The sequence below is a fragment of the Sinohyriopsis cumingii genome, chromosome 18, assembly GCF_028554795.1.
Source record: "Sinohyriopsis cumingii isolate HCF-2022 chromosome 18, ASM2855479v2, whole genome shotgun sequence".
In the NCBI taxonomy this organism is placed as follows: domain Eukaryota; kingdom Metazoa; phylum Mollusca; class Bivalvia; order Unionida; family Unionidae; genus Sinohyriopsis; species Sinohyriopsis cumingii.
In genome coordinates this window covers 53,841,474-53,856,206 of record NC_142978.1, presented here as the reverse complement: position 1 = coordinate 53,856,206, position 14,733 = coordinate 53,841,474, and the positions used below count along the sequence as shown (strand labels likewise).

At 36.1% G+C, this 14,733-nt stretch overlaps 1 protein-coding gene across 2 annotated transcripts in view; it reads right to left on the bottom strand.

Moving 5' to 3' along the window:
• The window catches only part of LOC149776663 (transmembrane protein 106B-like), a 58,441-nt gene extending 44,717 nt beyond the window's left edge, over window positions 1-13,724 (bottom strand). For both annotated transcript variants that reach the window (XR_016416088.1, XM_089941204.1), the window contains exons 1-3: window positions 13,422-13,724; window positions 6,987-7,050; window positions 2,341-2,506 (exon numbers count right to left, since the gene is read on the bottom strand). Coding sequence is in view for 1 of the 2 variants with exons in the window: in XM_089941204.1 (XP_089797330.1) it covers window positions 2,341-2,506; window positions 6,987-7,050; window positions 13,422-13,608 (417 nt within the window). In the remaining variant the exon portion in view is untranslated. The remainder of the gene's footprint in view (window positions 1-2,340; window positions 2,507-6,986; window positions 7,051-13,421) is intronic.
• Between the last annotated feature and the right edge of the window lie 1,009 nt (window positions 13,725-14,733).

Sequence of the window (14,733 nt, the reverse complement as noted above, 5' to 3'; positions counted from 1 at the left end):
ACTCTCACATGATTTTGATTCTGTCCAAGGGTTTGAAGATATGGGTACATGAGTGTGTGAAGGCAGAGTTTCCTATTTCTACAGTCCAGGGGTTAAAAGGTATGGGTACATGAGTGTGTGAAGGCAGAAATTCCTATTTCTACAGTCCAAGAGTTACAAGGTATGAGTACATGAAGACGGTTTTCCTAATCTAAGAGTTACAAGGTATGGTTATGTGAACATATGAAGCACTTTCTACAGTCCATGGGTTTGAAGGTATGAGTACATGAATGTGTGAAGCTGGTGATTCCTATTTCTATAATCTATGGTTTAGAAGGTATGGATACATGAACAAGTGAAGCTAGAGCTTCCTATTTCTACAGTCCATGGGTTTGAAGGTATGGATACATGAACATGTGAAGCTAGTGCTTCCTATTTCTACAGTCCATGGGTTTGAAGGTATGGATTCATGAACAAGTGAAGCTAGTGCTTCCTATTTCTACAGTTTATGAGTTACAAGGTACAGGAACATAAATGTGTGAAGGCACAGTTTCCTATTTCTACAGTCTATGGTTCAATGAATCTGTGAGGACAGAAATTCCTATTGTGCTAATATAAGAGTTTACAAGGTATGGGTACATGAATGTGTGAAGACATAGCTTCTTAGCTTGCTTATGTAAAAGCAGATCTTCCTATTTCTACAGTCTAGGGGTTACATGGTGTGGGTACCTGAATGTGTCAAACTGGTGCTTCCTATTTCTGCAGTCTAGGGTTAACAAGGTGTGGGTACTTGAATGTGTGAAGCTAGAGCTTCCTGCCTGTACAGTTCAAGAGTATGTAAGTTTGGATGCATGAATGTGTGAAGTCAGAGCTACCCAATTCTATGATCTAAGGCTAACAAAGATGGGTTACACGTGTAGGCAGAAGTATTGATTTTCCAGACTTTGGGTTAGAATTATGTGATGCATGAATATGTTAATGCAGAAATTCCTGATTTTGCAGCCTAATGGTTAGACATTAGGGGTGCACGAGCTTCCTGATTTGACAATCAAACAGGATAGCTCAGCAGTTGGGACTGATGTTCATACAGAACTCCAAAAAAAAAAAATCTTAGCCAAAAGTTTTCAACTAGTCTGGACATTCCCTAACAATACCAGCCCCTAGATCATTTACTTTACAGTTTGAGAAAGAAATATTGAACTGAAATAAAGTCTTTGCGTAACTTTCTATAGGAATTTGAGAATGGGAGTCCAGGACAAAGTTTCTTTAAACAACTCTAAACATTGCAGGTTCTGGAAGGTAGGAACTCTCACTACAAAGAGTTCAGGCTATGCATCAGGTAAATTGTTTTGGAGAAAAACAAACTGCAAAGGTTCAACATTGCGTATGAATACAGTGGGTTATGGAGAAAATGTACTCCAGCTAGCAAGACATAAGTTTGAGAAGGTCAAGGGCAAATGTTGTAAAAATGCAAGGACTACTTCTGCTATGGGTCAGAGGAAGGATAGAATGTATGAATGTGAAAGGGCAGAGCTTCCATAGTATGCAGTAAAAAATATGAAAGCTGTTCCTCTCTGTGTTGGAGACATTTGACCATACAGTTAAACCTTATCCATAAATTTCATGTGACATAATTTTGACCATTGCTAAAGATCAGAGAGATGTGAGGCATGGATAAGAAAGAACAGCTTTCTTATTACACGGTCTATGTAAGAGAGTTATCATCAATTGCCACATCTGTACATGAACCAATCAACAGAAACAAAAATTAAAATAAAATTACTACAACTGCAACCAGAATTCTTGATTTTCTTGTTGTTATTTTGGGCTTAATGTCATTTTTCAGCACAAGACAGGATATATATACATGGTGGCCAGAATAATTGTTGGAGGAAGAACCCAGGAAAGCCTTGGTAAGACACACCAACCCATGGGAAATTACTAGCAAGTTTTCTCAACTGCCCACATTAGCCTAACCAAAGACTGTAACCCATGCTTACTGCCATCAGATGGCAGTGATCAGTAAAGGCAAGCACATTACACCACTCGGCCACCAAGTTCACCTCTTCATTTTGTAAAAGAAATCATTTAAACACCATCATGTAAGTGTTCTTTATTGGCAATATAGAATTTTATTCAAGCTAGCTTACCTAGCCCATTTTCATCCCATATTTAATTTGCCTGGCACATCAACACATGATCCTGACAATAGAGATTTTATTTTTCTGGTAAAAATATAATTATAATTAGCACATAAATTATTTGGACAAAGAAAATAGTACTTATTTTGTAATGACTGAAAATGTATGTTAATGACATTCAATAGTTTGACAATTACAACCAGTTCTTACATGTACATACCGTTATAAAGAAGGAAACAAATTTCTCTGAGACATTAACATACACCTGGCTTGGGTGAAGGTATGGACTCTGACTTTTCAACTGAACATCTCGTGGAAACATGAAAAACACAAGTAGTCCTGCTGTCACTAAACAGACAAACACTGCCAGGCACACGTACAGGTAGCTGAAATATAACAAGAAGTTGATAAATACAACACAGTCTGACATAAGCAGGTAGGACCTAAACACAGAAATACAGCCTGGCACATGTACAGGTATATGAAATTTAGGAACCACAATCTGACATAAGCAGGTAGCACTAGGAACTAAACACAGAAATACAGCCTGGAACATGTCTACAGGTATATGAAATTTAGCAATCACAATCTGACATAAGCAGGTAGCACTAGGAACTAAACACAGAAATACAGCCTGGAACATGTGTACAGGTAGATGAAATTTAGCAAAAGAAGACAAACAAATGCACCACAATCTGACATAAGCAGGTAGGAACCAAACACAGAAATACAGCCTGATCCCTGTACAGGCAGATGAAACCAAACAGAAATTCAGCCTGATACATGTACAGGCAGATAAAACCAAACACAGAAATACAACCTGATACATGTACAGGCAGATGAAACCAAACACAGAAATACAGCCTGATACATGTACAGGCAGATGAAACCAAACACAAAAATACAACCTGATACATGTACAGGCAGATGAAACCAAACACAGAAATACAGCCTGATACATGTACAGGTAGATGAAATCTAGCAAAAGCTTATAAACAAATACAACACTATCTGACACACGAAGGTAATGCATTTGCTGTAACTGCTGAGTTAATGTATTTGTCCTAAATGCTGTGTTAATGTATTTGCATTACAGCATGTTATTTACATTAACATGGCAGTTACATGCTGTGTTAATGTATTTGCTGTACTTGCTGTGTTAATGCATAAATTGCCTTGGTAATGTATTGGTTCTAACTGATGTAGTACAGTAATGTAATGGTTTTAGTTGCTGTGGTACAGTAATGTATTGGTTTAGTTGCTGTGGTACAGTAATGTATCAGAATTGGTTCCTGTGGTACAGTAATGAATAGGTTTTAGTTGCTATGGTAACATATGAACTTTAGCTGCTGTGTTCATGTACCTAAATATATAGTGCTCCCTTTTTGGGATCAAATAGAAAGTGTAATAAGTAACACATCCTTATAATGAGTGGTGTTACAATAAGAATGTGTTTTTATAGTGCACAGAAATATGCATACAAAATAATGTACTATCTATCAAACATTTTCATGGATTCTGTTGTTTGTCATTGCTTCGAACCACAAATTCAAACACCCAATGTAAAATGTATTCACATTTAATAAACAAGCCTCCCTCCCCAATTAAAGAGCACAAAAGTATTGACACGCTAGTATAACTGAAGATGAAGGAAACAATAATAAATGATACTGCATATGAAAATTATATTTAATATTTATTCAAAATTGTTTAAGTGAAAGGTCAAGAAATTTAAATCCTCATGCAAGCATGTCTCATTTTATCTATGGCTGCTTGATCCAAATGAACAGTAAAAATAATACTAAACTATTGCTTGAAGCACATTTACTATGAAAAGACCATGTTTATACTAACTGTGTGTATATAAATTTGAGTTTAAAAGCATTTTCAACAATTTGAGTCATATCACTACAATGACTGCAGTGTTGCAATTTATAGTGATATCTAGCGCTGGGTCATCATGCCACAGACATGTGACATTATGTCCCTCCCAGTCACATTATCCAGACACCAGGCCAACCTGCAGTCCTAACACTAACCTCTTTATGCTGATCACCAAGCAAGGCAGCTAATAGTGCCATTTTTATAAGTCTTTGGTATGGCTTCGCTGGGGTCTGAACCCATGACCTCCCACATCCAAGGTGGATGCTCTAACCACGTAGGCCACCAGAGCAGTCTGTATACACTAATTACTGCAGAGTACTGAAGCACACACTTCTGATCTTAGACAAAAATTGAATCCACATTATTTCCATCAAGCCTATGGTATAGAAAAATTATTTACAGGTATATAATCCTAAATTTATTGAATCAAACAAGTCCAGTATTCTCAAAACCATATATAATTAAGTCTGATCTCTCATTTTACATGAGCCACACTTTTGTCTTCAGCATGAATTAACTTGTTTGTAATACAGTCAAGTTGATTTGTACACAATACAGAAGTTTGTAATACAGTCAAGTTGATTCGTACACAAGACATGTTTGTAATTGAGTCAAGTTGATTTGTACACAAGGAAGCCTTAGCATCTTTGCACTTTGACTGGCTTTGAACACTTCAAATACTGATGCTATTTGCTGAATGCATTTGGCATGGAGCAGATGGTTTGGTGTTTGATTCACATATGGAATAATGACATTCAAACTGACAGGGATCTAAACTGAATTTGACAACTTTTAAGCTACTGTGTTAATGCCATGTCATCAGAAAGTAACTGAGAGTGCAGTTTTAAGACCAGTGATTTAAGGAAGTGATGATATTTACTTTGATAACCTATTACGTTATTTGCTTTATTACTGTGTTGGCCCACATTGATCTTGAGCGTAAGCAAATGATCATTGACAGGTATTTGATTTGTGCTTTACCAAAAAAGTCACAGTATGTTTTGAGTGATGATCTTGTAGCTGGGAATGTTTGTTATTCATGGAACAAGTTAATGCTTAAGATCATTAAATACAAGGAAATACTTGTACAGTATTTTTTAAATGATGGTTACGTTTTCTGACAACTTAAGGGGATTCTTACAACTTTAGGGGATTCTTACAACTTATGGGGATTTATTGTCCTCACGATAATTACTAAGTTTCTGTTTGTCTGGAGCATGAGGGTCGGAATGATCATCACTGTTAGGACGTTTCTGAGGCCGATACTTCTTGGGCTAGTGTGATCCATTAATATGAGCCAGTGTACAAATATTAATAAAGGACAGTGTGTATCTTGTAGTTCAAACTATGTTTTTTAAATATAACCGACAATTTTTTAAAATTTCATTCAGAAGATCATTGACAGGTGACCAATGACGGCATTAGAATGTGGTAATGACAACCATGCTAGGTTTTTAGATTGCTGACTGCTCTCTAATGCTCATCGAAGCCAATGACAACCATGCTAGGTTTTTCTGGCAGGGTTTTTTAAGTTGCTGACTGCTCTCTAATACTCCTAAGGTGAATATTTCGGAGTTGGACAAGAGATGTATTCCTGAATTTTATATTTCTTAGGTAGTGTTTATTTACATTTTTAATGGTTTTATTGGGTATTTGGAGAAAGCATAATTTAAGGAATCTGGAAAAGAACTGAACTAAAACATGTATCACCTTCCAGGTCCCTTAAATATTCTTGTACAAGTGTCTGGAGCAAAGCAAAAGCAATTCTACAATACAAAACCAAAGAAAGCTAACTTTTATTAAAAGACTTGAAAGTCCTCACAAACAACCATTGATTACTGTATTGCTTATAACACCTCTTAAATCATCCTGTATTTGGCCTCAACTCTCCAGGTCAAACAGTCAGGCAATCAATTAACATTTTTGTGTACACGTGTCAGGATTTGTAACCCAATTACTATATATTTGATTTGCACAGGTATTATATTTCAAGTCTCCAGCACTGGTTTTCACTTTTTACAGTAATATGGGGGGAGCGGATATGCAAATATACTGATTATTTTTGTCATAGAAAAATTATTTTTTATTCTTCAAAAGTGATAGATTGTAACTAAAACATGATACGTGCAGAAGATGGCCATTAAAATGGTAGAATTACACGCAGGTTCATGGGCAATCTAACAAACACCGATATTTGATTCAAAAGTTAATGCAATCAAGTCATAATTAATTTTCTCTTCCACTACCAAAAATGCCAAATATGAGAAACAATATAACCTTGATTCAGCTATGTCCACCTAGGCATGACATCAGTGACCTGTTGGCCATATCCATTTCACATGGGGGGGATGTAATGGGTAAACAGTAGTCTAGCAAATGTCAGTCACTGGCGCATGCAGTAAATTTGTCATGTACACTTAGCAGGAAATGACGCTTTCCATGCTTCACAAATGAGTAAAATTTAAATTCCATGAGTCAAAACCAGAAGATGCGTGTCTTTTCAGAACCCTGACAGTGGGGTCACTTAAGCATTTTAAGTGTCTTGAACATAATTCTTTCATATTTTGTTAATGACATACATTTATCTGTACAATATAAACTAAAATCTAACAAATACAGAGAACAGTAAAGCCAATAAAAAGAAAACTAAAAAACCATATAAAACAAGCTGTTTCACTGATTTGTGTGAATGGAAATGCTGATTGATAAATTTAATTTCTCAAATTCTTAAATGAAAGAGCAAAAAGTTCATATATAAAATCTGACCTGTCATCCACTTGAAGACTGAAGATTAAACTCGAGAGATGGAAACTATTCAAATAAAAAACCAATTTAAAAAAAATAGAATTCATCAACAGAGTCTCATCAAGAGTTCTAACTTTCTTGTGCTATTCAGTAACTGAGAGGTGCCAATCAGACTCTGACACATTCTGAGAGTAAGGAAATCTACCAATGGGGTTAGCAAAAAGGTATCAAACTTACGTTCTGCGGGGCTTAAGTCTTTTGTCTCTTAATGGAATCAATGCAATAAGTTGTCCCTCTTGTTCTGAAATATAAATTCAACAATGAAATAACTATGGCAATGTATCTTACTGTTATAATAATTCCTATATACATGTATGTGAAAATATGAACTATAGAGACTCAAGTCATTTCAATTTGCTACAGCCATACAAATTACTTAATGAACTAAATTGGCCATCTTTTTCATACGCTCTAAAAGCTTTCTGAGAAACAAGCACATTTTAAATTGCTTATGGAAGATAGACACAAGATGATGCATAATGTATAGAAGACACAGAATGATACCATATGGCCAGGTGTATTAACTAGACAATGCCTGATTTATACCAGACACAGGATGATACCATATGGCCAGGTGTATTAACTAGAAAATGCCTGATGTATACCAGACACAGGGTGATACCATATGGCCAGGTGTATTAACTAGAAAATGCCTGATGTATACCAGACACAGGTTGATACCATATGGCCAGGTGTATTGACTAGACAATGCCTGATTTATACCAGACACAGGACAATACCATATGGTAATGTGTACTAACTAGACAATGCCTGATGTATACCAGACACAGGACAATACCATATGGTAAGGTGTATTAACTAGACAATGCCTGATTTATACCAGATATATAAAAGGATGAGTAAATGTTTATACAGAACACCATAAATTATTGATGTCATTATTCGACTAACTTGATCTGCACATTACCATGGTTTGTCCTCTTTCATTTAAACCAAACTTAAAATTATATTGCAATGCAATTATCACATAATGTATTTTGGGGAAAGCCATAGCTACATGATTAATTACAAAATACAAGTAATATTCATAAATATGTTATGTAAAATATGATTAATATTGCAGTTCTAGCTACAGGTTACATGGTACTTATATATGCGTTTCACCTGTGGAAATAAAGATCCAAATATCTACCTTATTACATATGCAGTATTATAGATGATAAGGTGTTATATGTGTGCCATACTAACTTACAAGTAGAACAGTACTAAATGTAAGTGTCTGTGTACGTACTAGACAGGACAGAACAATGCAAGTGGAGAACTGGCCAGGACCTTCAGGTCATATGGCTGCATATGGCAGGAGACACTGGGATAGACAGGACAGAACAATGCAAGTGGAGAACTGGCCAGGACCTTCAGGTCATATGGCTGCATATGGCAGGAGACACTGGGATAGACAGGACAGAACAATGCAAGTGGAGAACTGGCCAGGACCTTCAGGTCATATGGCTGCATATGGCAGGAGACACTGGGATAGACAGGACAGAACAATGCAAGTGGAGAACTGGCCAGGACCTTCAGGTCATATGGCTGCATATGGCAGGAGACACTGGGATAGACAGGACAGAACAATGCAAGTGGAGAACTGGCCAGGACCTTCAGGTCATATGGCTGCATATGGCAGGAGACACACTGGGAACTAGCCCATAGGAAGCAGAGTAAATCTTTCTTCCCATGTTGAGCTGATCAATAGCTCATTATGTAATGATAGCCATTTGTTCATCAGTCAGTGTGGTAATGTGAAGATGAAGTAAGGAATATCAGATGAGGAGTGTAGTCTGGAGGGTTTGAGCTGGGCAGTTTGTTACGCAGTTCAGTGGGTTCAGTTTGAATTAGTGTTACATGTACATTACTCAGTTTAGTAGAGCGATGACTTCGAATTAAGTCTTCATTGGAATAAATTCTGATTTATTGTTATATTAGTGAGTTTAATAGGATGAGGACCACGAATGAAGTCTTCATCTGCATAAAGTCTGAATTAGTGATACATTATTCAGTTTAATAGAATGAGTATTGTGTATCTTTTGTGTACCCATGCTAAATTTCATTCTAAAAGCATTATGAAGTACAGTCAAGAGTATTTGTATATTGTCAGAACATTTGAAGAAAATCCATGTGTCCTGAAACAAATCAAATAATCTACTTATTTAATACCAGTATTGCCAAATTTCAATGACGAAACACAACAGAACATTATCTTCTTCATATAAAATTTTCTGTTGGATCATCTGCCATATTAGTTTAATGATTAATTCCATTTTCAACCTCGTTTTTCAGTATGCAGTGTAAAGGAATTTAATCCTTCATTAGAAATGAAACATATCATGGTAAATATGGCATGTATTGAATAGCATATCAAATATTATCCAAATATGGTATAGCAAGCCTTATTTGGAAATCAAATTAGTGAGGATCTCGCACTATCTGTCATCATTGATGTCAGCATACGAATATATTTTACCTCACAGAGGCTTAGTACATGTAAATTAATCATAAGCAAAACTGTCTGAAAAACTTAACTCTGCTTAGGTAGTTCACTTGTGATCTATTTGTCTTTGATAAGTTTTATCTGTGCCATTACAAGGTACATGTACAGGATTGCCTCATACATGTAGCTAGAGTTGTTCGTGTAGTCTTAAACAGGCCATTGGAGAAAAGGTAGGTGTCCTCCCTAGTGCTTATATATATATATATATATATATATATATATATATATATATATATATATATATATATATATATATAATGCATGTATTATTTGAAGGTTAGTTCTAAGTAACAATACAAAACTTTGCATGGTAAGTTAAACCACATATGGTAAATTTCTTCCATGGGATGGCCACATTAGAAATTTTTTTCAAATAATGGCTGCATCAGAAATGTAATGATGTAGGACTTGACTAAGGTAAAGTAAAGCTCTACCTTCCAAAAGTTCTGATCTTATTTTGCTGGACACTGCTGACAGTTAATTGCTTCTTAAAACGGCCTAAAAAAATAATTACACTTGAACACTATTCCGACAACTAAAATGATCATGCTTTGCATTCTATATATGCAGGATAATCTGACATAATAAAAACTGATACTGTTCACAAACTGTTCAAAAATATAATACATATGGTTTAAACATTCTCCTTCAAGGCAACACTATCTAATAACTTTTGTTATTGTACACACATCTAGCAGCTCTTTGATTTAGTTATAAAGGGTTGTTCCACTTACTGATCCTATGTTTGCAAATTAGCACAATGCACTCACCCACTGCAACCTTCAAATGCATCTCACTAGCTATTGTCAGCCAATTAAGTGTGTGTGTGTATGTGTGATTTGGATTTTTAGCAGAGCTTTAACAATTTTTCAGTCATATCGCTAGGATGTCTGCTGTGTGGCAGTTTATAGTGATGTCTAGCACTGGGGCATCATACCCAGTCACATTATTCTGACATCAGGATGACCAGTCCTAACAGTAATCACTTAATGCTGAGTACCTAGTCAGGCAGCTGTTAGTACCATTTTTTTAAAGTCATTAGTATGACTTGGCCAGGGTACGAGCCCGCAACCTAGTGCATCCAAAGTGGATGTTCTAACAACTAGGCCACCAATGCAGCCAGCCAGTGAAGTAATATGTGAACTGGTGGTTTATACCTGCCCAACGGATAGTTTTACCTCAGCTCCAATCATAACTGTTTACTGTTTAAATATGCTACGCGTAACAGGCACATAATGAAGGTAGGTCTTTTTTTTTGCTTTTTTCTCTTTCTGATGATGATTACTGAAAATTGTGTTTTCTCAAAGAAAAACTGTCAGGGGCTTTGGGAGTAAAAAGTCATATTTTTATCATGACATGCGATGCTTCAATTGATTAAAATCAAATCTCAATTTCACGTAGGACAGCTATCTGCTTTTGATTGTGCCGTGTAATGGCAGGTATGTCAACATCTTGAAAATACATTTACACATTTCATCAGCGCAACTCAAGTTTCCTCAGGCAAATTAAATTGTTTTTGATAAGCCTCATGGGCACCTAACTTAGAATACAGGACATGCCTGATATAAAATTAGAGGGGTCCCGGGCATTGGGCTATCAGACTTTTATAGCAATATCTGTAAACATACACATCAAAAAATGTCAAAATCAATGTTAAATTACGTGGACATTTTGTACGAGGTAAACATAAATGTGTGATCCAGTACAAACCGGACTGACTGTTGAGTGCTATGATGTCACAATGAAAGCAATAAATTCTCACTATCCTGTTATTTATTAATTCCTCTTTTCTTGATAGTTTATAGTATTCACATACCTCCAGTTTCTTCGTACTCCCCATACTGATTTAAGAAATGAAAATAAACATCAAAAATATATTTTAAAAAATCACAAAACGTATTTCATTCATCAAATTATAATTCTTATGCTGGTTGTTACCAGGGTGTCTATAATGCAGTTAACTTGTTAGCATTTCAAATCAAATGGAGACTCTTGTCATTAACAAGATGACAAACTAGTTTCATTAGTTTCTAGAGCAGCCCATTTCAGTAAAAACCTATGTGTCCAATATTTATAGTCATGTCATTCATGGTGCCTTTGAATTTCTCTACCTCAAAACTTGTCTATACTAGTTTACACAGCCAAATTTTGTTGTTGCCCAAAAAATTGCCAGATGGCATATTTTTTGCCAATAAGTATTTAAAAAAATGTCATCTGTGACATTGGTGAAGCTCAGTGCCATCCTTGGATTATCCAAGACAATGAATTATATTATGTCTATTGCATGAATGCATAGACTCATCCATTCAAACATGATGACAGTATTACTGAAGAATCTCCTGTTTTATTCAAAATGCCAAGAAGTTTAAAGCATCTGGGACCCCCGGGAGGCAATCAAAGTTAGAAGTTATGAATGAAATGACTAAGTTTAGAGCATTTTTTTTACATCCCTGATGCTCTTTGGTTTTAAGATTGGTAGAAGTACAAAATGTAGGGGCCCCAGGTGGCAGAATGGTCTAAAGTGCTCGCCATTATTCATAACTGCCATCTCACCTGTCTGCATCAGTCATGTCTCAGGCTTGACCAATGTGTGTATGTCACTATGTGAGAAGCTTCTTCTCATGGGTCAGCAGATCTTATTGGGGTTTCCGCAGTTTCTTCCTCCCCCTGTTATCCTAGCAGCCATGAATAACAAATCCTGCGCTGGGAAGTGACATTAAACCCAAAACAACAAGAAACTGAAGTGTATGGGAATACTATATGATCTAGTCTTCACTGCTGAAGCCAAAAGCAACAACAAAAAATTATTTCATCCTGAAATTACTTGATGGTATTTAAGTGCAGTTCATTCAACATTGCGGACTGAAAAGGCTTAAGTCTGGTTAAACTTAGCTACGATGTCGTAGCCTCAACTTGATTTGTTGTGGTTGAGGCTACGAACTGATCCCTTATCATGTAATGGAGCAAAAAAAGTCATCACTAAAGTGAGAAAAACAAACAGTGTAGAAATCAACTACATAAGTATAATCATGTTGTGAAAGAAGTTTGGCTTATTTTGAATTTATTAAGCCCTTACACGATAAAATAAATTGGCATGGTTACTCTAACCGTATCCTGTCCGCCATGACAGATAACGTGAGACTCTCGCCATGACCCCGTTTTAATGTAAGGCTTGCCAGACCATATTTTGGATATTCTACGCTATATTATTATCAATCAAGTGCGAATAATCGCTTCTTGGTGGAATTTCAAAGTTGCAGATAAACTGTATTTACTTTTAATGCACTGAATTTCTGACCCAAATGGCGCCAAATTTTTACTACGATTTGTTTACATTTCCAAATAAGGCATCAATGTCCTTATATGGCACACAAACAAACGAGACTGAGAATGGAAGTAATCATTATTTGAAATAATATGGCGGACAATCTAAACAAAAATATCGGCTAAAAAAGGTAAATGATATTTTACAACTATTTCTAGAACGATTTTCGATACTTCCGGTATTGAATAAGAGGACTACCCAATTTATTGGATTATATGCAAGGAATATGTTTAAAGTGTTATTATTAGGTTAAAAGAGCGCCGGGTGTGAATCACACACGGCTTGTTCCATTAACACGTTTATGCTCATGTTAGTACCCTGTCCACGAGGTACGAGTAAGGGTACTAATATTAGTACTAGGTTAAACTATTTTACGTTCAAGTTTCAGAATAAGGATAAATATTTTTTTTAATAGTAAATGTGCCCATTAGTCCTACAATTTACCCCACCCCCAACAAAAAAATACAAACAACATAATATTAGGGTTGATGTCTTGCATTGTAGGACTAACGTGACCAAGCCATAGGATTAAATTCGTGTTCGACTAAGAACACAGGTGCTCGATGCGAGCTTGATGTTAAGAAGAAAGAAAAAACAATCATCTAAAGGAAAAAAATCATACAGTGACAAAAACGGGTCATCGGGGTAATCAAAGGTATTTTTGTCACTCTGTATTATTTTTTTCCTTTAGATGATTGTTTTTTATTTTTATTTTCTTAACTTCAAGCTCGCGTCGAGCACCTGTGACTACGAACATATCAAATATTATGCATGGTACCTTTTGGTACGTATCCCAATCCCCTGCATGTGGGACAAGGCACACTGCCTCGTAATAACTCCGTGTACCCGCTGTCATTACTGGTGTTATCTCCATTCGTTGTAAATGACATGTTAATAGGACCGTAACTCGCAGATGATATATCTTCCAGCAGTCGGGAGCTTTCTCTGTCCCTTTCTTCTCCCATAACTAAACAGTAGTATTCTTAATCAGATTTTACAAATGGACTGCTTGCAAAACCCAGTCCAGAGTCAATGCCTCCAGCGTGGTCACATGACACTTTGTCACTGATGTTTATGTGAGCGTCTGTATATCCAAATTGATCTGTGTCATGAAACGAATACTTTATCTTCAGCATCTGTTGGATCGTCTGATTTACGAAACGAATATTTTAATTATTGACAATCAACGTTTGGGTGTACTCTTTTATCTTTTTGTATCTGTTTAATTGCAAAGAAATTACCCTAAAATTGATTCCACCTTCTGCAACAGTTTCCACCACCATGACCATAACAACACGTGTTCTGATATAGATCTAATACACAAAGATGAGATTTTAATATATAAATAGACGAGTTAAATAGTAAGCCGGATCAGTGTCACGTGGGGATCCATATGACACCAAAGGTGTTATTTTTTTTCCAATTTTAGATAGGTCCTTCTATCGCAGGTTTAATGAATTTCTGAAAGATTTTTTTTTTTTTAACAATACGCAATTGATAATGATATTATCAATGGGCCTAATGCACTAAAGATCAGCATTAATGGTCTTTCAGTCAGGTTTCGGATATGTTAACCTTATCTACAACTGGCGGATCGATCAAATGTTTATGTGCTTCGGGGTCTGTGAATTTCATTCGATGCTGCGGCAAACCACACATCCAGTCAAAATCAAGCTGTTCAAATCTGAATAATGTTCCAACATGATCAATACCAGGTGTGCGCAGAAGTCTAAATGACACATAATTAACATTTTTTCAACTGCCTGTCCGTGTTTGTAAAAATATATCTTTATACTCAAATACAGATGCAATTTTTGTCTCTCTGGTATGCCGTAATACTTTCTAACTTAAACTTAGAATGTATCCTTTTGAAGTTAATTGCCTCCATCCTACAGCATTTTCGGCCGATGTACAATTGACCGGTGTTACACGCTATTGGTTTGCTGACATCACATACTAAGGGAGGCAACTCAAGAAATCCAATAAATGTCGAAAGGACAAAGAATTGAAAATATACGATCAATCCGCCAAGGTGTAGATAGGGTTAACATACCTTGGCTAGCGAAGATGCATCCCCTCCCTCTGTTCAT